Here is a 25,628-nt window from a genome sequence, read left to right on the forward strand (position 1 = left end):
ATTGTTGCCTGTTCCACTGACTCATCATAATATTTCAGTACTTTGACTGAATTGTTGACTGTTAAGGAATCAGCTAATAGTAATATAACTTGTGAAGATGGTGATTGTCTCAGCCAATCCATTTTGATTATCATATCTGTAAGTTTCTGAGTTTGCTCTAATAATTTTGCTATATTTGTTACACATTCATCAGGAACATCATCAAGTTGTAACTTTTCAATACTGTCATTATGTCTGATAGCACTGAAGTAGTTATAGTTGACTGAACCACTCACTTTACCAAGTTCAAGTTTCTTCAACACTGTAGTGTTGGTTAAACTGTCACAGATTCCTTCACAATCATCAGGAAGACCAAAACTAATAGACTTCACCTTGTGCAGTGTAGCAGCAATAATGTGACTAGAAGATGATGTCATGTGTACTCTCCTCAATCCAATGTGTTCCATTGTAACTGTCAGTGATGATAAGATCATGTGGACTCCTTCATCTTCCAGATGATTATCTGACAACTCAATACTGGTGAGTGTTGGATGATCAGTTGCTATCAGTCTTCTCAGGTGACCAGCACCAACTGCAGTGATCTTATAATTCTCACTCAGGTTAACATGTTGTAGTTTGTTGTTAACACTCACATGATACACTAACCTCTCTACTCCATCATCTCCAATATAGTTATAAGTGAGATCAACAGAAGTAATGGAGTTGTTGTGATACAACATTTCTCCTATCTTTTCTGCTCCCATATCACCTAAATCACAATCATACATTCTAATGTGATGAAGTTGAACATTTCTCAGATTAGCCAAACAAGCTGCTAGCTCAAGATTGATAGTAATTCTACTGATGTCTAAAACACGTAGAGTGTTACTAGTAGTGAATATCTGCGACAAAAAGTGAACATCCGATTTGTATCCTTCCAAGTAATAAGATTTAATAAGAAGTTTATTAACAGGAAATTGTCGTTGTAATAAATTAAGTAAAGAGTAAACTTTAGATTTCCCTATTTCTATATCAAGGGTGAGTTTATGATTGTTATAGAATAGTTGCTTTGAGTTCTCCATTGCTTCACACAGTGTCTGTAGATCATCATCACTTCCATGACTAATAGTTATTTGTCTACCTGAACCTTTGTAGTGTGTGAGGAAGTAACTAATAGCAGATATCCTTAGTCCATCATCAAATTGTTTCAGATCAATATCAATATTACCATACAAGTGATCACCCACTACTTGACACACTTCACTATTTTGTGCCTCATAAACATATTCTAACAAGTCAGCCATTCTCTTCTCAGTATAACCAGACTTTACTAACATACATGGTAGCAAGAGTGAATAATCTTGATGGTAGTATACAATTTAACAGCTCTGTATTCTTCAATCCAGTGATACCAGAATAAAATATCAACACCATGTAATATCTATCATTATCCCAGTTAGTGTTTATATGCTTCAGTCGATCTTGTGGGGACAATATTTTAGAGATGTACCATGCTGCACAAAACTCTTGTACTGTCTTGTGGAGAAAATTGTAAGACTTCTCTGTACCATACAATGATGTACTGGGAGCAGTCACTAATAGTCCCAGATTGTTTGTTTTGTTTATAACAACATCAAAACTTTGTAATTCATGAGAAGAATAAATTAGTTTGTCATTCTCCACACCTTTGTATGCAATAAAACACAACTGAGAAAACTGTTCAGCAATATCCTTTGGAAGATCATCCAATGAATGAAGCTCCTCCACTTTAGTTACACTAGTAGTTCGTGTAGTGATGTGTCTAAGAATCAAACGTATACACAATAAAGTGTACAATTGTGTGTATGTCTCTGGTAACATTAAACAATGGAAGAATATCATACACACTATTGCTACATTGATGGGAACATGTAATAGTCCTTCCACTATTGCATTTGTGTGTATTTGGGATTTCAGTTTGGATGCTAAATCTTGTCCATCTTTGACATGTTCAAATGTTTTTGAAATGTATTCATTAACTGACTCTTCTTTAAACCCTTCTATTTTGATGACTCTAGAAGGACTTGCCACCTTATCACAAGCTTCAGGACGAGAGGTATATATCAGTGTACACTTGGGAAGCTTTTCTCTCAACTCAGTAAACACTGAAGTCGTATATAATATTTCAGGTAATTCATCATAGCCCTCAAGTATAAAACAGATTTTTTCTCCTAGATTTCTTGCTATTTCTTTAAGGACTGCCTCTCTGATCTCAGTGTCCAAAGTTAACAACAAATCACCAACCGTGTTAGCTCTTTGTATTCCTAGGTTACGTAAAGGCAACAGAATTACTGCATCATAACTTTGGAGTAAACTACCTTCTGCCCATCGTTTACATATATTAATTGCAAGTGTAGTTTTACCCATTCCAGGATCTCCCTTGATCAGGATCACTTTCTTTTTCTCTCCCTCCACATTAAGTGCTTCAGATAAAGTAACAGTGTCACCTCTTTTGTCCTCTTCTGATAAATTTCTTTCTTGTTCATCAATCTTTACTAGTGTCAAGTTAATATACTCTAGTGCAGAACAGTTTAACTTCTCATCAATCGACGTCAGCTCTAATGACTCATACTTGTATTCAAGATATTCACGATATCTTCTCATGTGATGACTCAAAGATGGTTGACAAGATTTGACTGTACTGACCCCTAAATTAATAACATCAAAAATATGTTCTCATGATAGTAATAGGTGCATGTAGTAACTAGCAATGCCATACATTACAAAGAATTTAAACTCTAGTAAAGAAGCATAATCAAACCAAAATTCCTCCATACTTCAAACAAGCTTCTACAAAAACTTATCTAAATTTCTACTGAAGATAACTGACCAAGGTCTTTTGCCAGCAAAGCTTGACTATGATTAGGCATGTTAATTTCTTGCTGTCACTTAGGTCCACAACCTGCCTTTTCGTCTACCTCAGCAGTTAAAATCAATGTGTCATGAACTGAACTTTTGTAAAGGATTTCACCCAGAAATGGAGTCAAATATCCTTACACACTGGCGTGATGACCGGCACAAACTAGTAACACTCACCATAATTATTTACTAGGCGTATGCGCCTAACAGATAGTATGATTTTTACCAAACGTTTTCTCCGAAAATTATAAGCGCATGCGCTTAACAACCCGACTTTACGGTATGCCATAGCTCGAGGGCAACTTGATCCCTGTTGCAGAATAGCATGCAGATAACTGACATTGTACATGTGTATGTAGCAGCACAAACTGAGTATGTTGTAAACAATACCCACTAAAGGATACCCTGCGGGTTAGCCTGTGACATTCACAACCAAGAGGAGATACCCTGTGGGTGATCGTCATTAAATATAAGTATACAATAACTAAGCCGTCTAATATATAAGTTACATATCTCAATACGTACGTACATAATGAATACAGGTGGTTTGCTTACCTTGTTTCCTGTTCACATTACATATACACATGGGAATATGCAAACTGAACAGGAAACAAGGTAAGCAAACCATCTGTATTCATTGTGTATGTACATAACTTATAAGACAGCTTAGTTTGTAGATACTTTAATTCATTTAATGACCATAAAGGGTAAGCCTGTGGGGTATCCCCTCATGGTTGCAAATGCCACAGGCTAACCTGCAGGGTATCTTTAAGGGGGTATTGTTTTACAAAATTCTCAGTTAGTGCTGCTACATACGCATGTACAATGTCAGTTATCTGCGTGCTATTCTTCCATGGGGACCAAGTTGCCCTCGAGCTGTGCCACACCTTCCAAAAATGGGTGTACTTTATAACATAGATTAAAAGTGTAGGGCTGCAAATGGATAACCATTAGGAATGACAAAGTAATCATGGACTAATTTTTGTATTTTCTAATTAACTTTCTGTACATAAGTGTGATGCCCTTCAGGGTTTTGCTAATTAAACAAAAACAATTAGTATTCAACTACCAGCCACCTGTGACAAAATTTTATGGAGATGGAATGTGTTGTTCACAAGTTAAGATTCAACTGACTATCATTGCTGTGGGTACCATGGTTTTGCGATTAACTCAGGGCCTGCTATTTTGATGTAATCATAACACGACACCCAAGGAGAACAAAATCTGCTCTATCAAATAGTACAAACTGGAAGTGGGTGTGTCATTGTGGTGTGGAATTATAATTGTTGAAATAATTGTGATCATGTATAATTTGTGATACTGTATGTTCACTAGAGCATCAGAAATTCTTCGTTCATAGGGAAATTAATCATTGTAAATGTTGTATGTTGGCTTCAAAACTAGTGGTACACTTTAATATTTAATGATGTCTCTAATATCAGTAAGAAACCTCCAGGCATACATTATTAGAAATTGAATAATTTATTCATTGTACAAAGTGTAGCACTTAGCAAAATGTACATAAAACTTAAGAAACTTGTTTTTGATTGTGGGCTTGAAAAATATAATGCAGTTACAATTAAACACTGAGCCACCTTCTAGGAATCACGCCCTTGGTTCTTCAAAATTGTAGAAACCTTCACCTCGGTTTCTAAAACCATGAAGAACCTTGGGCTGGATTCCTAACCCATATGTACATAATTAGGTGACCAGTGTTGGGGGTAACGCGTTACATAATAATTATTACTTTGGTGGTAACTAAGTAATATAACGAAATACAACTCAAGTTACTTTACTTACAAAATGTAACGCGTTACTTAAGTAATATACCGTAAACGGGGAAAGTTTCGATGGGCGAAAGTTTCGCGATTAAGACTTACCAAGGGTATTCGCGGTAAAACTTTCGCTGTTTGTAGGAATAATTAGTTTTATAGGTGCATATCCTTGATTTACAAATTTCTACTAGCGCTTATATACACGTGCTACTTCTCGTGCTACGTGCTCGTCTCGGCTCGTGTCGTACTCGGAAGATGACTACTTCTAGCTCTTTCACGCTGACAGTTGATAGCTGCATACATGGTTTTCACGTATATTGTTCAGTATGGGTTCCAGTACTAGGAGAGGTGCTAAAATGTGAAAGGGAGCCTGATAACGCTCATGACAATTATGCTGTGAGCGTTTTGAAGCGAAGACAAATCGTTGGCCATGTTCCTAGAGCTATATCAAGACCATGTTCAGTCTTTATCCGAAACGGTGGAATTATCAAGTGCACTGTGACTGGAAGCCATAGATATTCTGCAGATCTAGAACAAGGCGGGATGGAGATTCCTTGCACTTATTGCTTCATTGGTGATGAAAGTTGGTTAAGAAAGCTGTCTAGTTTATTCAGAGCAAAAAAGTGTGGTGCCACTGCTGTTGATGGGTCAAAAGGTTGTTGTACTGTTGTAAAGCTTGAAGAAGTTGAGTGCATATCTTCAGCCCACAAGAATAAGACTATAGTAGACCTTTCTGCCAATACTAGTTGCACTGGTGAAACAGCGGAGGACGACGTGTGGGTTAAATGTGATAGACAGACACTGTATATTGCCGACAAGGAGACAATTGAGTCTGGCCTGAAATTGACAGACAAACATATCCAGTATGCACAATACCTCTTAAAAAAGCAATTTTCAACCATTGGGGGTCTTAGCTCAACCTTATTTCAAGGGAAAGCCTACCAAATAATTCCATACAAGTCATATACTGCAATGCCAGGCACCACTGGATTGTAGTGTCCAACATGGAGTGCAAAAAGGGAGTTGTGAATGTATACGACTCGTTATTCACATTCTTAGATGATGAAACTTTGGGCATCATAAAAAGTTATTTTGGTGATCAAAGTACTAAACGTAAAGTCCAGTCCAACATGGCTAAAGTGCAAAAACAGAAAGGGACAAAAGATTGTGGAGTTTATGCTGTTGCTTTCCTTACCTCTCTTGCTTACCACCATGATCCTGCAGAAATCCAGTATTGTCAAGACCAGTTGAGAAGCCACTTGTGTGATTGTTTCACCAAAGGAAAACTTGTGCCCTTTCCTTTAATCTGACCCTTTGAACACTTTTGAGAAGCCATTTGTTTGATTATTGCCTTTTCCTGCATTAGCTATCACACTTCAAACTGATTTTGTTATTATCACTATTGTACATAATGTATTATCTCTTATTAACAACACATTTTTGTAAATAATCTATTAATCATACAATGTCTTTCATTAAACAATCAACAATTAAGTCAACATTTATATGTACATGGTGTTTGAAAGCTTAAAAATGAACTGTGAATTACTATCACTGATTGGCCAAAATTCCTACAATTCCTGCTGCACGGAATCCATTAATAATGATGGTGGGATTGGCGATCATGTAATCAACTGCCTTCTCCATCCACTTTGCTCCAAGAGATTTCATTTCTTTCAGAGGAAAGGCTGTTATAGGCATCACAGCACTGCCTGTGGTATCTTTTTGATCAACGATTTGGTCAGCATACCAATCTTGAAAACTTTGCTTTATGATATCCTTTACAGATTTATTTACACTCAGGTCTAACGGCTGCAATTCTCCAGTGCAGTTAGCCGGTACATACACAATATCTATGCCATGGTGATCCAATAGCTTTATGACGTCACTAGTGCAGTGAGCTTTGAACCCATCTATGATACACAATGCTCTCTGAGATGAAGGGAGTTTCAACTCATGTTTCTTTCTTTCAATATATGGGACAATAACTTTCTCTATGTACAGTTTTACTGTCTCCTCATTACACCAATGGTTAGATGTAAAAGTTATATGCCACAAATCAGGAAATTTATAAGCTGGCAAGCAAGCACGAGTTGTGCCTTTATAAACAAGCTGTGGTGGTAGAAACTCTCCGGTCATTGTTGCAGCAAACACTGCTGTTATCTGACGTTTATCATCAAGCCCAGCCAGTTTTACTCTCTTCGTGCCTTTTTTCTCCATGGTCCAGTCTGGCACAGGAACATATTTTATTGCTGTCTGATCCCAATTAAAAATTAGGCTCTCTGGTATGTCCTCTAAAGTGGTAAAGGTTTCTATATCAAACAAGAATTGTTCCTTCAACTTATCTATTCCTTCAACTGAAACCTTTGCCTTTGTGGTGGCCTTCCTCTTCACAAACCCCATCCTGTCTAATAAGCTTCGTGCCCAATCTCTTGTCAACTCTATATGTCCTCCATTCTTGGCCAGAAGATTGCTATCCTTCCTACGAATAATCCCAAGAGTTCCAGCTATAGCAACGTCTGTCGTCACCGCACCTCCTCCTTTACGTGTATCCAGCAAATATGATTGGACTTGGCGGTCTAAATCTGCGCCTAGGTTGAGAGGCCTCCCCATTTTGGCGGTGGGCAGTGTTTTTACTAGCAACTCCTCGCCATTATCCTTTTTCTTCGCCAATTCTTCGAGATAACACGTTTTCCATCCACGCACTGTGCTTTCCTTTAGTGCATTAGTGGGAAATTCAGGTGCAAAATGAACCAACGCTTTAACAATACCGTTTTCGGCTGCATATTTCGCTATAATTGCCTTCTTATCGTCTGGTACCCGTAAATATGGCTTACGTTTCCCTCTCGCTTGAAGTGCTTTTGAAACTTCCACATTAGCCTCTCGGATAGAAGAAGACGGTACTTCTTTACTCAGGGGACCATTTTCGTCAGGCAAAAACACAGGTGCAGACGATTCAGTCTTGGCTCGCCTCTTGAAGTATTCCAGCAACGCCATTTAAATAATACGGTAATAGTAATTTTTTGGATAATTAATTTTCTAGCGGGAAAACTTTCGTGGTTTAGCTCAAAACCGCGAAAAACGCGAAACTTTCACCCGTCGAAACTTTCCCCGTTTACGGTAGTTACTGCAACGAATCTAATATTATGTAATATTATTACTACAATTAACGAAGTTACTAATCTTGTTACTGATCCACTGAGTAGCGCCTAGCCACAACGAAGTAATGAAGCCTACTAAATGAAGTTTATTCACCAGCTTCTTACTTATAACCAAGATTTGCACATTGTCTAACAATGTAATCATGTCATGTGATAAGGTGGTAGTTTCACGTGACAGCTTAAGGCTGTGGACACAAAGTAACATAACTAGATGAATAAAAAAATTGGAAATTTTAAAATGGGAATAGAGATCGCTGAAAAAAGCCATGAAGCAAGAAGGCATCACTGGAGTGGTAATGTAACCACAAATCCCTATTTTGACTCTCTGTCATAAATCTTTAGTTACATGCTCTGTCATTTTGAAATGAGTCAAAATAGGGATTTGTGGTTTACATTACCACCCCAGTGATCCCTTCTTGTTTCGTGGCTTTTTTCAGCGATCCCTGTTCCCATTTTAATATTTCCAAATTTTATTCATCTAGTTTGTGTACTTTTTATTTATTAATCCATTATTGGATTATGGATTTCTTTTATTGATAGTGAAGACTGTTGTGAATAGTGTAATTTCGCATTCTGCATAGTAACGCCATCAACGTTTCAGTACACACATAAAACTGATCAAATTGCAATGTGCATACAGACTGAGAGTCTCCTAATATGAGCTGGAATTCACAGTGCTGGTGCCTTTAATAGCTGTCAAATTCAGTGCAAGGATTGTTGTTATACACTTGACTGCATTATTAGAGTATTTAAGTGACTGCTCTATTAGAGTATTTAATCTGGATAACCCGCCCATGTACAATAAACACGGAACGAAAAACCACCTTGCAACAAGTCTTCAGCACAGATTAAGCTTCTTAGCCTATACTGAGTTTAATAAAGATTGATTCTATTAGCCACAAGCAGTGCACTCCAAAAAACCTAGCTCTGTGTACAATCTTGTATGGCTTCTTGTACGTAATGGCATTTTGGCAAGAAGAAATGGCCTGGTTTGGGCTGTTTCCATCCAAAATAGTGCTGAAATGAATAGCAATTTTTGCTATTCGAATAGTTGTGAACAAAACGACCGAATATTCGATTATTCTTTAAGCCTATATTTCTATTGAATAAGTATTGAAACCTTTAGTTGGGGAGCAAGGTAAAAGTATTGAAACCTTTAGTTGGGGAGCAAGGTAGCTAAAGCCTAAGCACTATTTCTAACAGTGTCTTTTCTATAATAGAATTTTTACAGCATAGATACATCAATTCATTCACAATCTTAAGTTTCAAGGCTGGCCTTTCCATCTGAATACAGTGTACAAAGTGCTAACTATTATTCGAATAGTGTGTTAACGAATCGAATAGTGTCATACTGACCGAATAGTCAAATAACCGAATAATCATTTCAGCACTAATCCAAAAACGAAATCAAAAATAGGTCATGGACATGCACAATGATCCATTCAGCAAGCCTTGCTACATTTTGTCCCAGGATTCTCCTTGTAAACTTGGCTATGCCTGTGAAAGAATAATATTATGAATACCGTATTTGACTGGTTAATAGCCACAGCTACTATAACTTTCAGCAAGCAAAACCCTGTGGCTACTATGTGAAGGCGGCTACTATGAGCTTGCGTTGCAGCAGCCCATGGCGTTTATACAGATTCACAAGTGACTGTCCTTGTTTAATGATCTGTCAATGTATACTGTCATTCATTTTAACTTCTCTGAAAAATGCTATTTCCTGCCTTAAAACAACTCCTTTGCCTGGTTTCTGCTTCAAACGTATCTAGTCAACCTTACACAGCTTCAGATACGGCACAGTTCTTACCGAAGGTGTCTTATATACAATAATCTAGGCTGTGGAGCAGCTACTATCGGGGGCAACTATTATACGAGCTACGCTATTCCAGTAAAAAAGTAATAAGAATAATAATATGAACAAAATGGCAATTTTCAGTTTTGTCTGAAATACACGTACTATTTCCTTTTCACTTGATGCTTATTAGTGAACCTATACTCATTGCAAAGAACCACCAGAGGGTTGTTTTGAGTTGAGGGATGCTTTCAAAGGTGGCTTTTAGGTGTGCGTTCTATTAGGATTTTTGCAAAAAACATGGGCAATCCCTATTATGAATCCACTATTGTGGTTCATGATATGTAATATTGTTATAGTTACTTTATTTTATGGGTAATATGTAACTGTAACTAAATAGTTCAGTTGCAAGTAATATTTAACTGGTCACTTATACAAAGTAATTGTCCCAACACTGTAGGTAACTTATGATTGTGGAATTTCACTTTGTTTGCAAGAAAATGTAGCAACGAAGAAGAGGTGTATGGATTGGCTATATCAGCCTTGTTTTTCAATATGGATCAGCAACGTATGTGAACAAGTGGCAGATACAAATAATGTGACCCACTGAGTGAAAACCAGCCATTTTCACAAAATTCTATTTTGCTTTTAAAACGTATTGAGTAAAAATACTCTTTCTATGTAAAAAAAATTATACATGTTTTAATCACTTTGACATGTTGAAAAAAGCTCAAATTAATAAAACCTATACACCACTGATTCTCCTGTTCATTTGTTTCATACAACATATGGTACATGAGTTATGGGCACTTGTTCATGATGTGGTAGAAATAAAGTTTATTGCCGTCATTTCATTGTTGGAATGGTCTTCTTCTTTGTCCACATGGAGACGTACAGGGAAAATGCTATAGCTTGACCAATGTGCCAGTGCATGGTGAACAGACTGCCTGTCTTCATAGCTTTTTTCAGTCTTGAGTTATGATTGATTAAAATGCATCTGTAATTTATTTGAAAAGGCTGAAACTTTGGCTGTCCACTCCTTTGGTACTATTGACAACAGAGAAGCAATAAAATGGAATTCAAGGAATGTGTAAAAATGGCTGGTTTTGTTCAGCGGGTCACGTATACATATTTTAGAAACATATGTCTTTGGGTACCCATGTGCAAGCAATGTCTGTTAATCTGTTGATTAAAGCCCCACGACATACCTTTATAACTGAGACACATGAAGAAACTTTTTACAAAAATGGACATCATTGTGTTCAGTCACAGAAACACTGCAAATTTCAGAAACTAACCTGCAGAGCTAATTCAATGCTTTTGTTTCAGAGTAACACTAATGTAGTGAGGGTTACTGAGTATCAAATGGTCAGAATAACCTGGAGCGTTCCCTTCCAGTTATTTATCCATAGAAAAAGAAAGTGATTTTCAGCCTTATAACGACCTTAAAATGGCGCTCCTAAAATTCCTGTGACAAAACATAACTCATTTTAATCGTCATTCACAGCTCTTTCCAAATCTGGTCTGGAATCTGAGGTATCTATCACGTGTCGCCGGTTATTTATTACAAGGACTTGAAACACCTAATACAAAATGAATTTGCTACACTTGGTTGGCTTAGGCCACCAAAATTTCCATGAAAAGGCCTAGAGCTTTTTCTAGCATCACTGTGTTCACAGAAAGTTGCTCTACTTGTATCGTACATGGAAAGTTACTACATGGACACAATTAAGGTAGGCAGTACCACGAGCGCATCAAATCCTATGGAAAAGGGATCATGTCACTCCGTATACAGCAAAATTCAAACATGCTGTCGAGTACTATAAGTAACTTTTAAAAATTTCTAATTAGGAAGGAACATGCTCAAGTACGTAATGCTTCTGCTGTGACGAAGCAAAACTATGGAAACGAAGGCACGATGGAGGAATAGTAACACAGGCATAGCTGGACAGTCTTTCTACAGTCACTAATCATGTGAAATCACGCGAAATTACTCCACTTGACTATTCCCAGCTCTACCTTCGACTAGACGATCTTCCAATCGAAGCAGCTTTTCATAAGATAATGAAGTAGCAGCTTATTCAGTGTATTCCTGTTGCACGTAAGAATGATGTAACCAATTATATACATAGTAATACTGGATGCCATGTTTGAATTTCGCACGTAGTATTGGTAATGTACAGCATTACATTCTCCCTAGTCCATAGGATTCGATGAGCTACTGGTGGTACACAATAATCACTTTCATCTATTCCAATCACGATAAACACCAACATATATAAACAAGTTGATGTTGTGCTACTTCTAAAAACCAGGCGCCATGCAGCTATAGCTAGCTACGGTACTACCCAAGCGCAATGTCGCACTTGCTCGCACACACAATTTTGCTCAAGATTTTAAAAATCACGATCCAGTGGTCACGCCCCTTAATTAGCAATTTTTTTTATCTCAAGCAAAATTGCACATGCGAGCGAGTACGACTTTGCACTGTAACTCATCTGGAACAACCAACAATGTATTACTATTTTATTACTTTAACCAATAGGTTTTAGGTTGTGCAATAATACATAATTAATTTATTGTAGTTCTCAGATTTTGTAATTCATGAAATTTTTGTAATTCTTCAATTACATTACTATGCACTGCTCAGTTCTTGTTAAATAAACTACTTTTAACAACATATTACGCACAGAGGTATCTTCTAAACTGTTTTATAGTTTGACTATCATGTTTTTTCCCACAAATTCTCTTTAAAAAGTCTCAAAGCTGCATGTCCTTCATTTTCGTTTGTGTATGTCCCCTTTCCAACTCAAAGGGATAGGCTACCCAGGAAAAATATCTTGCAAGATTTGCAAGATTTGCAGTGCAAGATCCTTGCACTGTTCTTGCAAGAAACATGCACTAATCTTGCAAGCAAATGTCCCCTTTCTTGCAAGTATTTTGTATGGCATGCAAGAATCTTGCACAAATTTTTTTTCACTGAAAATGTCCCTTTTCTTGCAAGAATCTTGGAAACCTTGCAAGATATTTTTCCCTGGGTATTCCTAGCAATCAATGATAGAGGCCTGCACTGTTGTTTTTCAGTTGTTAAACACCTGTAAGCCCTGAAGGGAAGGTACCGTATAGCGGGTTTTATTAGCGAGGAATTTATTTTAGCGTTTGACATTATTCGCTAAATTTAAAACCGCTACTATTTCAGTCTCGCGATAAAATATTTCGTGTGATCATTTCCAGAGCGCGTGATTTACCTCGTGGCAGCTGGTGTGAAATGTCGATACTGAACTGTTTTTCAAGGAAGAACACTTTGCCTAACCCTAATGGATCACTATCGAGTAAAATTCTGTCAAGAGCAATTATTGCAGCTAATCATGAGGTTGAGTTAGTACAGTCAGTTGCCTGTTCCGGCCATAAGCGCAAGCGAAAATTTGCAAAGAATAACGTATGTGATGATAAGCTTAAGAGCTGAAATGGGAAAAGCTACGTGTAGAATGGGAGCAACTGCAGCTGCACGGAAGTATTCTGCCAAGCTGAGCACAAAGATAAACGAAAGCACAATGCGTGGAATTAGTCTTGCCTGGCCAGACCGCTTTTTCTCTGCCACGGCGCTTATCGATTAGAGATTATAAGTGCCTGCTTAGGCGCTTATAATCTCTTAGCGAAGCAGGCGCTTATAATCTCTAATCGATAAGCGCCGTGGCGGAGAAAAAGCGGTCTGGCCACGCGAGACTAGCGTGGAATTAAGAGAGCTTACCTTGAAGAACGAGGACGCAAAGATGACGATGAACCAGTGACAACCTTACCGCCAAAGAAACGGGGAAGACCATTGTTACTTGGAAAAACTCTAGACGTAGCTGTGCAGGATTATATATTGAGATTGCGAGAAAGAGCCTGCCCTGTGAACACTGATGTGACAACAGCAGCTGCCAGAGGAATTCTTAAAGTGATGGATCCATCTAGGCTGGCTAAGTATGGTGGTCCTGCAACCTTGTCTGTGCCATGGGCAAAATCTTTACTCCACCGAATGAATTTCATGAAAAGGAGGGGGACTACTAAAGGTGGAATACCACCAGAAGATTTGGAAGATGCCAGAAAAACATTTTTAACTGAAGTTGTTGAGACAGTGGCACTGAATGATATCCCTACTGAATTAATCTTCAATTGGGATCAAACTGGTATAAACTTGGTGCCTGGGGCAAAGTGGACGATGGACAGGAAGGGGAAGAAGTGGGTTGAGATTGCAGGACTACAGGATAAGAGACAAATAACTGCTGTATTGTACCTCCGCAGTTGATATATGGAGGCAAGACCAAGCAATGTCATCCACACTACAGTTTTCCTGCAGACTGGGTGATTTCACACAGTGCAAACCATTGGTCCAACGAGGTCACCATGCTGCAGTACATAAGGGAAGTTATTGTACCATTTGTTGGCGGTGTCAGGCAGCAACTAGAATTGCCAGATGATCAACCAGCTGTTGCTATATTCGACCACTTCAAGGGTCAATTGACAGAAGCTATCACTTCTGAATTGGAAAAGAATGCCATTCATTCTGTAATAATTCCAGCCAATTGCACAGGAGAGCTGCAGCCGATGGACATTTCGGTTAACAAGGTTATCAAATCTCAATTAAGGTCGAAGTTTTCGGAATGGTATTCAGCAGAGTTGACTGAGTTGTTTACAAATGGTGAGGATGATGAGCCAGTTGATGTATCAGCAGCCAGGATGAAATGTATAGGGGGCAATGGCTTGAAGAAGTGGTTGAATATTTGCAGGATAATCCACTTACTATTGTCAAAGGGTTCAAGCGTGCTGGGATTCATGAAGCTCTAGGTGTGTTAAGTGATGATATCAATTGGTCAGAGGATGAAGCAGCGAACGAATATGCCGAGTTTCAGGAAGACAGTTCTGATGAGGAAGAAAGTTCTCATGAGGATGAGTACTGCATGGTGCCAGGAGGAAAATGATGATGAAAATGAACTACTACCGAATACCAGTACGCCCGTGCAACTGATGGTTTCTGACATATTTACAGAATCGGAAGATGACATCGTGGAACTTTCTAGTGATGAACAATGACTAAGCTGTACGCATGTCTTTGTTGGTTTCATTCATTATGCAAGTTCGTATCTTTATTAGTTGAAAATCAGTTGTTTCACAGGTGAGAATGCCAGTATTGTATTCGAGGTCAATAAAAATTTAAAAAATATAAATTGGCTTACAAACAAAAATTGGAGTGAAGAGCCAATGTTTTAAATATAAGCACAGTAAGCAAGTGATATGTAGTTCTTTACTATATTTTGTACTAGTCTGGCAGCACCTGACCCTTTGCATATGTATAGGTCTGGTGAAATAAGCAAAATAAATTATTTCTAACCCTAGAAATTCCTTGTTAGCCAACGACATTATTCTCATACTTAACAAAATGCATATCACTAAGCAACGGGAGTAGTCATCTTGCGTAGGTAATTCCATGTGAGATTGTCTAATTGAATTCCTTCTTCTGGGATTTGAACTTCACCAAACCCTTACTTTATCTATGCGCAGAGTATGCGGAGGGTCAGGCACTGCCTGACTTTGTGCCGTATTCAGTGATGTCAGTACAGATCCTTTAAGTCGCAATTTCATAGAAAACAATTGTCAGATATTAACAAGAGCTTTTATTTCATCAACAGAAAAAAACAATACCATGTAGACCTACGTATGATCAGTCACTGTCAATCAGATATGACCTATTGACGAATGAGAAGACAGTAGCTGTTGTAGACATTTTCCTCAGCTTATTCAACTTTATAATGGGCATTTCCACAAAACGTTAGGGTACATGGAATTTCAAGGCCGCCTTGTACAAGGTCAGAAGAATATCTCCTCCTCCCACTAACTGTGGCTGTTATGTTTCCACCACTTTGGAGAAATATACTGCACCTTCGTGATACTTCCGTGGTAAATCTCCCACAGTTTCATTCGTCCCAGGTTTTTTCACAACAGCATATCGATCCATTATGTTCCCTATCTCCCTTTCACAGTAGAGTTCTCCCCCCAGGACTGCTAACCATGATTCACAATAGACACGGTATCCCCTCACACAAGAAGCCATTCAAAATTCCATTCTTGAATCCATGGTGGCATACAGCATTCCTCGCACCTGCAGAATTGTAATAATTTCACGTGGACAATTCAGTTTATTGTTACGCCCATATTAAAAGTTAATCATAGATCGTCGAGTGAGTGCCACTTATCTATCATTGGCAGTGTTGTCCGGGGGGTCAACTGCAGCTGCTGTAACTGGTCCGGGGGGACAGTTTTTGGGGGACCGGTAGTAGCATGACAGGTCTTGCGCACAAACTATTATACACACGCATCCTAAATTATAGCGAGACTTTTAATTTAGCAAATTACTGAGCTCGCTAAAATATGTGCCGGTAAAATTTTATTTCGCATGAAATTTCAGATGCTATAATAACCCGCTATATGGTAATTCACAAAGTCTGAGGAGAGTCACTACACCCGTATTTCAGTCCGCCGAAAAGAAACCACCTCAGAGCAATGTTTACCTGTGCAGAAGCTTAACACAAACTTCATTTTGCTTTTACTTCTTGTTGCTTTTACCATTGATTTTAATGATTTTGTTCATGTGGACAAACATAGGTAGATAGGCACAGGCACAGGTACACACACACTTTACGAAAACAATTCCAGTAAACCAGGTGCACGCCCACGGATTAAAATTTAATTGTTTTTCAATAGAAAAGTATTGTATCAGCTTTTTTGTCATGAACAAAGTATAGTAAATGTCCGCAAACTTCTTCATATATGAAATTGTGTAAAGAAAAGGTCTACGCTACTATAGGCTCAGCTTTATATCAGTTTACGTTGGAATATTAGCTAACATATGAAGAAGATTGTTACTGGAACGGACATAATTTGGTTTAATCATAGCCGGAACATTGTAAATTTCGTAAACTAATCTGCAGAACTAATTCATAGTGCTTTTGTTTCATTGTAACACTAATCAGTGGCGATTCTAGACCTGACCTACAGGGGGGGCCCAGTAGGGAACAGCATAACTATTGTTGTTTGGCTATAGTATAAAGTAGAATTTTCAGGGGGTCTGGGGGTACAACCCCCAGAAGCTGCAGGATTTTTGCAATTTAAAGGCTTGAAAACAGCCTAAAATTTGTTCTAAAAACATGAAAAATGCTAAAAATAACAATGCCAATCTATACAGCAACTTTTCCCCAAAATTTTTTAAAAGTTATTTTTTAACAGGGGGGGCCTTAGCCCCCCCTTAGAATCGCCTATGACACTAATGCAGTGAAGGTTAATGGTTGTCAAGACATCGAAATAGCTCAGAATGTTCCCTTCCAAATATCCTCCATTCAATTCGCCATAGAAAAAGTAAGTGATTTTAAACCTTAAAATGATGCACTTAAATTTCCTCTGATTTCCTTCTGCTACAGCTCATCTTAATCGCTATTCACTGCTCTTTCCAAATCTGGTTCGGAATCTATCACGTGCCGCAGGTTATTACTCTTTTTATTGCATGCCCACGAAACACCCAATACAAAATGTATGGGGAAATTTGCTACACCAGTCGGTTTAGGCCATTTTGACACACCTAAATTTCTGTGAATTGGGCTTCTTTTGGTATCATTGTACTTGCAGAGAGTTGTTCTACACGTATCAAATTCGGAAAGTTACTAAACAGACTCAAGGTAAGCAGTACACGATGATTGATTAAATTTTTAAATGGTTTTTCAATCGAAATGTATTGGACATGCCTGTTCCAGCTGGCATTTTGCCATCGACAAAAGTATAGCAAATGTCCACAAACTTCTTGATATGAAGTCACCTCTACCATAAGGTGGGGAGCTAGGAAATGACCAGCTTCCCCAAAACTCAAACCCCCACCTAATCCTGTATAGTAGTGGGGCAAAACATAGAGGACTTGCAGCGTGACGTAGATCATCGTAATTGCTAAACAACTGTAGCTGTCGGCCATGTTTCGGGACAGTGTTGTGGCTGAAAAGCGCTTTCTCAGGATTTGGTATAGGCTGTAATGAAGCGAATCAGTGTTGAGTTGTGTTGTAAATACCACCCAGCTCGATAAAAAAGGCGAAGAAGTTAGAATTGGTGAGTAATGCAACGAAATTTAATTAACCACCTATTTCACGAAGCCAATGATAAGATCCTCTATTTCGAAACCAGCCCCACTTCCCAGTGCCACTATACCAAGCGCTTAGTGAATAAATCTCGTTACCTTCATTCTGACCCAATATGCGCCATACCCAAAGTTGTCCCGAAACATGTCCTCCTAGCAACCGTTGCTTCACGCGTGCAAGTTCAAAGACGGGCAATGTAAGGAGAGAGTGTCACGAGAGCGGCACACGTGAGCTGGAGCCAAGATCCGCGTGGCTTGACTGAACCATTTAAGTTTAGAGCAAGTATATTCATTATTGTATAATTGTAATATTCGTGTCAGAATATGATTATAGTTAAGTTTGGCACGACAACTTGGAGGTCCCACTGAGATTTGTGAAAACGCGGATAGTTAAGGGGGGTGTGAAAATCAAGAGTAACTGTTAACCCTGAAGTGGACAATGGAGAATAGTTGTGTAACATGCAGCAAAGAGGTTGGGGTCGAAGACAGAGCCATGATGTGTGATTTGTGTGAGAAGTGGGAGCACGTGGAGTGCATTCAGCTGGGTGATAGGCCGACGGAAGCGCTTTACACAGAATTGGTAAGGTGTCGCACCAGATCTTTAGTGTTTTCATGTACCATATGTCGGATGAAGGGGTCAGTTATGAAAAGACTGGTAGAGTGCGAGTACCAATGTGCACGTGTGAATGACGAGCGGCTGGCCAGCGCGCGTCAATTAGAGCTTGCTCACCAACAAATCGCTGCATTGAAGACAGAGTTAAACCAGCTCACTGTCGAACGCGACGAGTTGCGCGTTCAGTGTTATAGAGGGCAGACGAGTACTTATGGAACGCCTTCGAGGCAGCAGCAGTCGAACTTTAGTCAGAGGGGTAACGTCCAGAGTCGCGTTGCCGTTTCGCCGATTCAAATGCCAGAGTTGATTACTGAACACTCATCTGAGTCAAGTGATGAAGACAGACAGTTACCTATTTCACCGAGGAGCAGAGGTAATAAGAGTACCCGACCACACCCTCCGGGTTTTAAAGAGATTCATACCCGTGTAGACAAGTTTAGTGGGAACAAGGGAGTAGATTTCAATCGATGGCTGGAAGATTTTGAGGAAGCGTCTGAGGACTGTTGCTGGGATGACACTACTCGTGCAAAGTGGTTTTCATGGTTTTTAACTGGTCCTGCCAAGACAACGTGGCAGTGTTCACTAAAGCAAGAAGATAAATAATCCTGGGTAAAGATTAAGCAAGTTTATCTAGACCAGTATGGTGTACACATGAACCCACGCACGGCATACCAGAGGTGCCATGAGTTGCAGTACGAACAGTTTGGTTCGGTACAAGGATTGGTAGATGCCATGAGAGAATATCAGAGGATGGCTCCACAGAAGTTGAAAGATGAGACACTGGAATCTATTCTCTGGAACAAGGTACCAGTTGAGCTTCAACAGGAGTTGAAGGAGATTCCAGATGATGGGTCTGTTCAAGTTTTGTTACAGAAACTGCTGCGTGCAGAAGCTGCTGTAGCTGAGAGGAAACGGAGGAGCACTGGACAGAAACCCAAGATAGTGAGAGATAGTGACAGAACCCCACGCAAACCCTTTGAGAGACCAGAAGTTGAGAAAGAGACAAAAGATGGGTGCAGACGGACCACAGGACCACCTGAAATGGTCATGAAGAACTTTAAATGTTATAAGTGTCAGAAGAAAGGGCACATTGCCAAGTATTGTCCAGCAGGGACACAAGAGGATGGCAAGGTTGGTGCAGTTGCACTAAGTGATGACCTCGGGGTAGAGAATGTGGATAATGATCAAACATTAAGCACAGAAGAATTGTTATGGTCTAGAGTTGTGACAGAAGGAAACTCCAGTGGAGGTACAAGTGAAGTTTCAAATTTAAGCCTTTCTGGCCCAGTCTACAAGGTTGATGTTACAGTTGACGGTGTGAAAACACGAGCCCTGCTTGATCATGGCTCTCAAGTGACAATTGTGCGAAGACAATTGTTGCCATTAATCAAAGAGAAACGTGAGTGGTCAATGGATACATGTTGTAGTAAGTTGAAACCTTTGAAGTCTCTACCAACAGGAGCATCCGGCCAACAGCTGAAGGCTAAGGGCATAGTTACAATGGATATCTTAGTTGAATCTACAGGGAAAACTTGTAATATCCCATGCTACATTATTGATTCAGGTGAACCTTTGTGGTCTGGAGCACTTAAGGATTGTGCAATGTTGATGGGAACTAATGCCTTAGTGGCACATGGTTTTAAAGTCTCTGACTCTGGAGGAGTTGAAGTATCACCCACACAGAAGGTAACACACAGTGATAGTTGTACTCGTGTGCTAACTGTGATTCTACAGCAAACGGTACACTTGAAGCCTAACCAAACTAAGTTAGTCAAGGGCACAGTGCAGTGTGAGGGCAGTCAGGACCTTACATCAAGTGTGTGGATGATGTCACCAGAGGAGGTACTGAGGGAACAGAACTGTGACTTACCAGAAACCCTGTTTGCAGATATTGATTCAATGATTCATATCCCATTGTACAATAGTGGAAGTATGCCTGTGTTGGTGAAGAAGGGACTCCCAATTGGAAAAGTTGAGGAAGTGTCCGTGGTAGGTAAGGATGATTCCTTATGGTCAGAGAGTGAGCCGGAAATAGCCAGAGTGAGCCAAGTGAGTAAACAAGGTAGATGTGAAGAGCTAGTGAGCCGATTACAGATTGGAAAGAGTTGTACTAAGCGACAAGTATCACAGATACAAGAGTTGCTCTGTAAGTACCATGATGTCTTTGCTCTGACTGATAGTGAATTAGGTGATACGGATATAGTCACACATTCAATTGATACTGGTAATGCTCCACCAGTAAGAGCCAGCCCTAGAAGATTGCCCTATGTTCTACGGAAGGAACTGGAGAAGGAGATGGAGGCCTTATTGGAGACTGGCTGTATTGAGCCTAGTTCAAGTCCCTACTCATCACCACTGGTGTTGGTGCGGAAGAAGTCAGGAGGGCTGCGAGTCTGTGTCGACTACAGAGCAGTAAACAAGAATACGGTTCCAGATCGATACCCTATCCCACGAATTGATGAATTAATGGATATGGTGGGTAAGAGGAAAGCTAAGATTTTCTCTTCATTAGATTTGATGAAGGGATATCATCAAGTACGGATGGAAGAAGGCTCAAAAGTCAAGACAGCATTCACATGTCACTTAGGCCACTATCAGTACCAACGCATGCCTTTTGGACTTACTAACGCGCCTGCGACTTTTCAAAGGCTTATGGGAAAGTTATTTGGAGGTCAGAACTGGGATTTTGTATTTGTCTATTTGGACGATATTTTGGTGGCATCCCAGTCGATGGAGGAGCATCTTTCACATTTGGAGAAGGTAGCCATGAGGATACAGGAAGCTGGACTCAGACTCAGGCCAGAGAAGTGCCTGTTTGCTACTGAGAGAATTGAGTACTTGGGTCATACCTTGACGTCTTCTGGAGTTCAGCCGAATGATCAGAATGTTAAGGCAGTCACTGATTTTCCAACTCCAAGTAATCTGAAGGAGGTAAGAAGTTTTGTTGGTATGGCTAATTTTTACAGACGGCACATTCCTAAGATGGCTACCCTCTCTCGCCCATTGACAGAGTTGTTAAGACATGACAAGGACACTGGTAAACCTGTACCATTTGTCTGGACTGATGACTGCCAGAAAGCATTTGAGAACATTAAGGAGATGCTCACATCAGCACCTTTGTTGCATGCCCCAGAATGGGATAAGGAATTTTTCCTTTGGACTGATGCCAGCCTGACTGGATTTGGTGCGGTGTTAGAACAGACAGGAACAGATGGTAAGAGAGTACCAATAGCTTATGCAAGTCGGATGACTACAACAGCGGAGAAGAAGTATGGAGTTACAGAGTTGGAAGTTGCTGCACTGATATATGCGTTGGAACATTTTGAAGTGTACCTTCTAGGTAATCAGACTACAGTCTACACTGACCATAAGGCATTGGTCCAATCTTATTTACCGTACCTCAAGAACCAACAGAAGGGTATGTTGGCGAGATGGTACCTAAGGTTGGCACGCTTCCTTCCAACACTACAACTGGAACACAAACCAGGATCGGCCAATGTGGTAGCTGATGCATAATCGAGGGCACCAGTGAGTGATGGATCAGCAGCAGTGTTAGTGGTTCAAGACCAGAGTGATCCAACCCTCAAGTTAGTACAGGAGGAGCAAGGCAAGGATGGAGAACTGACACATTTAATTGATTATCTGAGGTCCGGACAGCTGCCAAGTGATGGTGTGGCAGCCAAGCAAGTGGTAGAGCAAGCAAGGAGAGGATACCTGATTGTTGACAATGTGCTGTATTATGAAGGGGCAGATGTACCTGGGCGGAGAAGACTAGTGGTACCCAAGCATTTACAACAGAAGATTATAGATGAGCACCATGACAGCCCATTTGCAGGACATTTTGCTTCCAAGAGGACCATCAAGAGATTAAGCCAGTATTTCTATTGGCGAGGTATGTCCAGTGATGTTTATCATAAATGTTCTTCCTGCATACAGTGTGCTTCTGTGCAAGGCCAAGGGCGCCGAGGAAAGCCACCATTGAAGAGTATTGAAGTTGGCGGCCCATTTGAGTGTGTGGGCATGGACTTTTTAGAAATGGACAAGTCAAATGGAGGGAATAGGTATGCCCTGGTTTTCCAGGATTACCTGACCAAGTGGCCTGAGGTATACCCTGTGAAGGACCGCAAGGCAGAAACAGTGGCTAAGTGCCTCTTAGATTTAATATGGAAGCATGGAGTACCTAACCGCATTATTCATGACCGGGCAGCAGAATTTTTGTCAGAGGTACTCCAGGAGACCACCCAGTTGATGGGTTTGGAACAGTTGCCAACATCAGGGGGACATCCCCAGACAGATGGACTTGTCGAACGGTTTAACCGGACCCTGAAGCAAATGTTATCTAAACTTGTTGGGAGGAAAGGTTGTGATTGGGATGAACTGTTAGGGTCTGTGTTGTTGGCATACCGTATCACACCACACTCTGTGACTGGAGAAGCACCGTTTTACCTTGTTTATGGGAGAGATGCTAGGCTCCCTTCAGCCCTCAGTTTCTGCCAGCCAGTAGTGAAATACCCGGTAGTGGCAACTGAGTTTGCCAAGGAACTTGTAGAGGAATTGAAACAAGTGAGGAGTGTGGCAACGAAGAATATACGGAAGGGGCAAGCTGAGCAGAAGAGACATTATGACCATAAAGCCAAGGATGTTGAGTTAAGTGAAGGGGACTTAGTCATGCTAAAGGTTCAGCCACGTTTCAGATTGGATCGTCGTTATAAAGGACCATTTAGGATCCAGTCACTGACTGCTACTAATGCAGTAATTGTACTAGAAGGAAACAAAGCTAATGAGCCATGGAATGTTTCACGACAACATTTATTGAAGTGTCAGGAGACTATGAACAGGACCCAACCTTGGGTAGGACACTCTAACAGACTTCGCCGTAGAGTTGAGATTAGGAAGAGGACTACAAAACAGGATAGTCATCAGAAGGAAGTTTCTGCACAAGAGACTGTAGGGCAGCTACAACCACATGTGATGTCCCGTTCTGGGCGAATGATCCGGAGACCAGCTCGATACATGAAGATTGATGGCCCTAAGGATCCATCTTTTAAAGAGGAGGGAGGTTGTAAGGAGAGAGTGTCACGAGAGCGGCACACGTGAGCTGGAGCCAAGATCCGCGTGGATTGACTGAACCATTTAAGTTTAGAGCAAGTATATTCATTATTGTATAATTGTAATATTCGTGTCAGAATATGATTATAGTTAAGTTTGGCACGACACAATATAACTTACCAGACGGGCAATATAACTTATATACTTAGTATATATATTATGAACTCTTGATATAACTTATCTCACCTGATGTACTCTCTGTGTTCTCGTCAATGTTAATTTCTGAACAGATCTGTTTCGCTGACTCCATGCACTCCACGTGTTGTGATGATCGCATAATGCGTAGGAGCTCATGAAATGGACGAGAAATTCCTTCAAACAATGCCTTACGAATGGGCATTAAAACAGCACGAGTCTTTGACGAAGACGTTGCTTGTGACATTATTTCTTCTTCATCATCAAAACTGATTACATTACTTGCCACGAGATGAGCCAGTAACTCTTCAATTATTGATGGTAGTAGTTGACGAAATTTAGCATAGTTACGAGTGAACACCTCTTGTTCATTGGTATTGCGCGAGATGACGATTTGTCGCTCCTCACCAGGACTCGTTTCGTCACTCATTTCTTGGACTGTTGTACTGTTGAAAAGCGGATACGTCCCCAAATTACAAAAGAAATCGTACAACTCCTTGTTTATACGCCACTCTGGTTCGGTGTCTTGGAACTTCCCCAACGTTGTTAGTGTACATTATTTAGAGTTAAAGTAGTGCAAATATGGAACTGTTTCGCAGGTAGGCTTGAGTACATTATGCTTTTTGAATTAGCAATTCTTTTTTTATTCACCTATTATTCCCAAAATTATATTCCCAAATATTCTTGGAGTAATTCCTGGAATTGTAAAAGTCAAATGGATATTCTTCTGCAGCCGAAATTATGACCAGTCAGTGCAAGCATAAAAAATATACCCAAAGATTGAGATACTCTAATAGAGCAGTCACAGCTAAACTTGTCTGACTGTTCTATTAGGGCAAGTGACTGCTCTATTAGAGTATTTCGATCTTTTTGCCCGATTTTGAGCTAGCAATGATTGTGGATGTTCCTTTACAAATTTTTCTGCAATAGCTACTAGCTACACAAATAATGTGTGAATTCTAATTAATTATTTCGGAAGATCACCCTATTATTCCGGAATTAGCTATTCCTGATTCTTTTTACCACCGCCGATTACTTCCAAAAATTATTCAGGCCGGCATAATGTACGCATGTCGAATATTCGCAGGCAGACAAGCAGCTGAAACTGGTGCAAATGGACTGTGCAGATAAGGACAGGCAGCTCAGTAAGGTGATGGTAAATATTAAAGTGATCAATGGTAGTGAAACTAGCCGGTGTTGTGTTGAAGAAACACAGGTGCAGAGGAAATCCCAGGTTGTGTGGCTCCTCAGACACTTGCCTAGACTAAAAGCTGTGTGTGGATCAAGTCACCACCTGGTCTGGGATTTTTTCTGCATTAATTTTAGCATAGTTTTCAGTTACAGGTTTCTGACTCTCTGCTTCACATGGCAGGCTTACTGTTGGCGACTGTTAGCCTCCTTGCAGAATAGTTACCTATATAGTCACAAGAGATGAAAAAGATGAGCTGTAGTTGCTATCAGAATGCCAGTAGGATGGCTACAAAGCAGTCAAAGCTACTAAAACTAGGTGTAGGGACATCGTAGCTACATATCATAAATGTAGTCACTAGACCACCACCAGTAACTATACTGTCAACTATATAGTATCCTTACAAGAGGACAGACTGTGGACAGAAGAGATGATTGATAACATGTAAACTAAACTACAAGAGCTGGAGAATAGCATGTTAAGAAAAACAAGGTCACTGAGTAATGTATTATTGCATTGTGATTGTTGGTCATAAATGTTGATAAATTTGACCGAGTGTTCTATGTTGTGAGTATTTTATTTGTGTTTGAGATGTACCCTTTTCCATGAAATTAATCCACTCACTACAGTAACCTCAATATGGTGCATTTGATTATAAATCACTTTCTAAGCGTTCTATAACATGTGTCATATGTTTTAGAATAATGGTATGAGAAACAGTAAGGAAAGGGATATAGGTCATAGTAATTGCTTCAATTATTAACAGATTAGCAAATTGTGTAGTGCTACAATGGTGGATCCAGGATGAGGCATTTG

General features: G+C 39.9%; 1 protein-coding gene across 2 annotated transcripts; it reads right to left on the reverse strand.

Moving 5' to 3' along the window:
* Window positions 1–1,290: 1,290 nt before the first annotated feature.
* On the reverse strand, window positions 1,291–24,160 carry LOC136267224 (protein NLRC5-like). Of its 2 annotated transcripts, none has more exons than XM_066062310.1 (2): window positions 23,675–24,160; window positions 1,291–2,666 (listed from the first exon to the last, which is right to left on the reverse strand). In XM_066062310.1, the coding sequence occupies exons 1-2, from the start codon at window positions 24,051–24,053 to the stop codon at window positions 1,291–1,293; spliced, it is 1,755 nt and encodes a 584-aa protein (XP_065918382.1). In that variant the 5' UTR covers window positions 24,054–24,160. The 2 variants fall into 2 exon arrangements, with proteins under 2 accessions (XP_065918382.1, XP_065918383.1); XM_066062311.1 differs by lacking the exon at window positions 23,675–24,160 and adding an exon at window positions 2,849–3,055.
* Between the last annotated feature and the right edge of the window lie 1,468 nt (window positions 24,161–25,628).

The sequence above is a fragment of the Dysidea avara genome, chromosome 9 (genome assembly GCF_963678975.1).
Source record: "Dysidea avara chromosome 9, odDysAvar1.4, whole genome shotgun sequence".
Lineage (NCBI taxonomy): Eukaryota > Metazoa > Porifera > Demospongiae > Dictyoceratida > Dysideidae > Dysidea > Dysidea avara.

Bases quoted from the DNA above. Each gene is read 5' to 3' on its own strand.
- LOC136267224 (XM_066062310.1), bottom strand. From the start codon at position 24,053: ATGAGTGACGAAACGAGTCCTGGTGAGGAGCGACAAATCGTCATCTCG. The intron at 2,667-23,674 runs GTGAGATAAGTT...TTATTAATTTAG, and splicing joins GAACACAGAGAGTACATCAG to GGGTCAGTACAGTCAAATCT.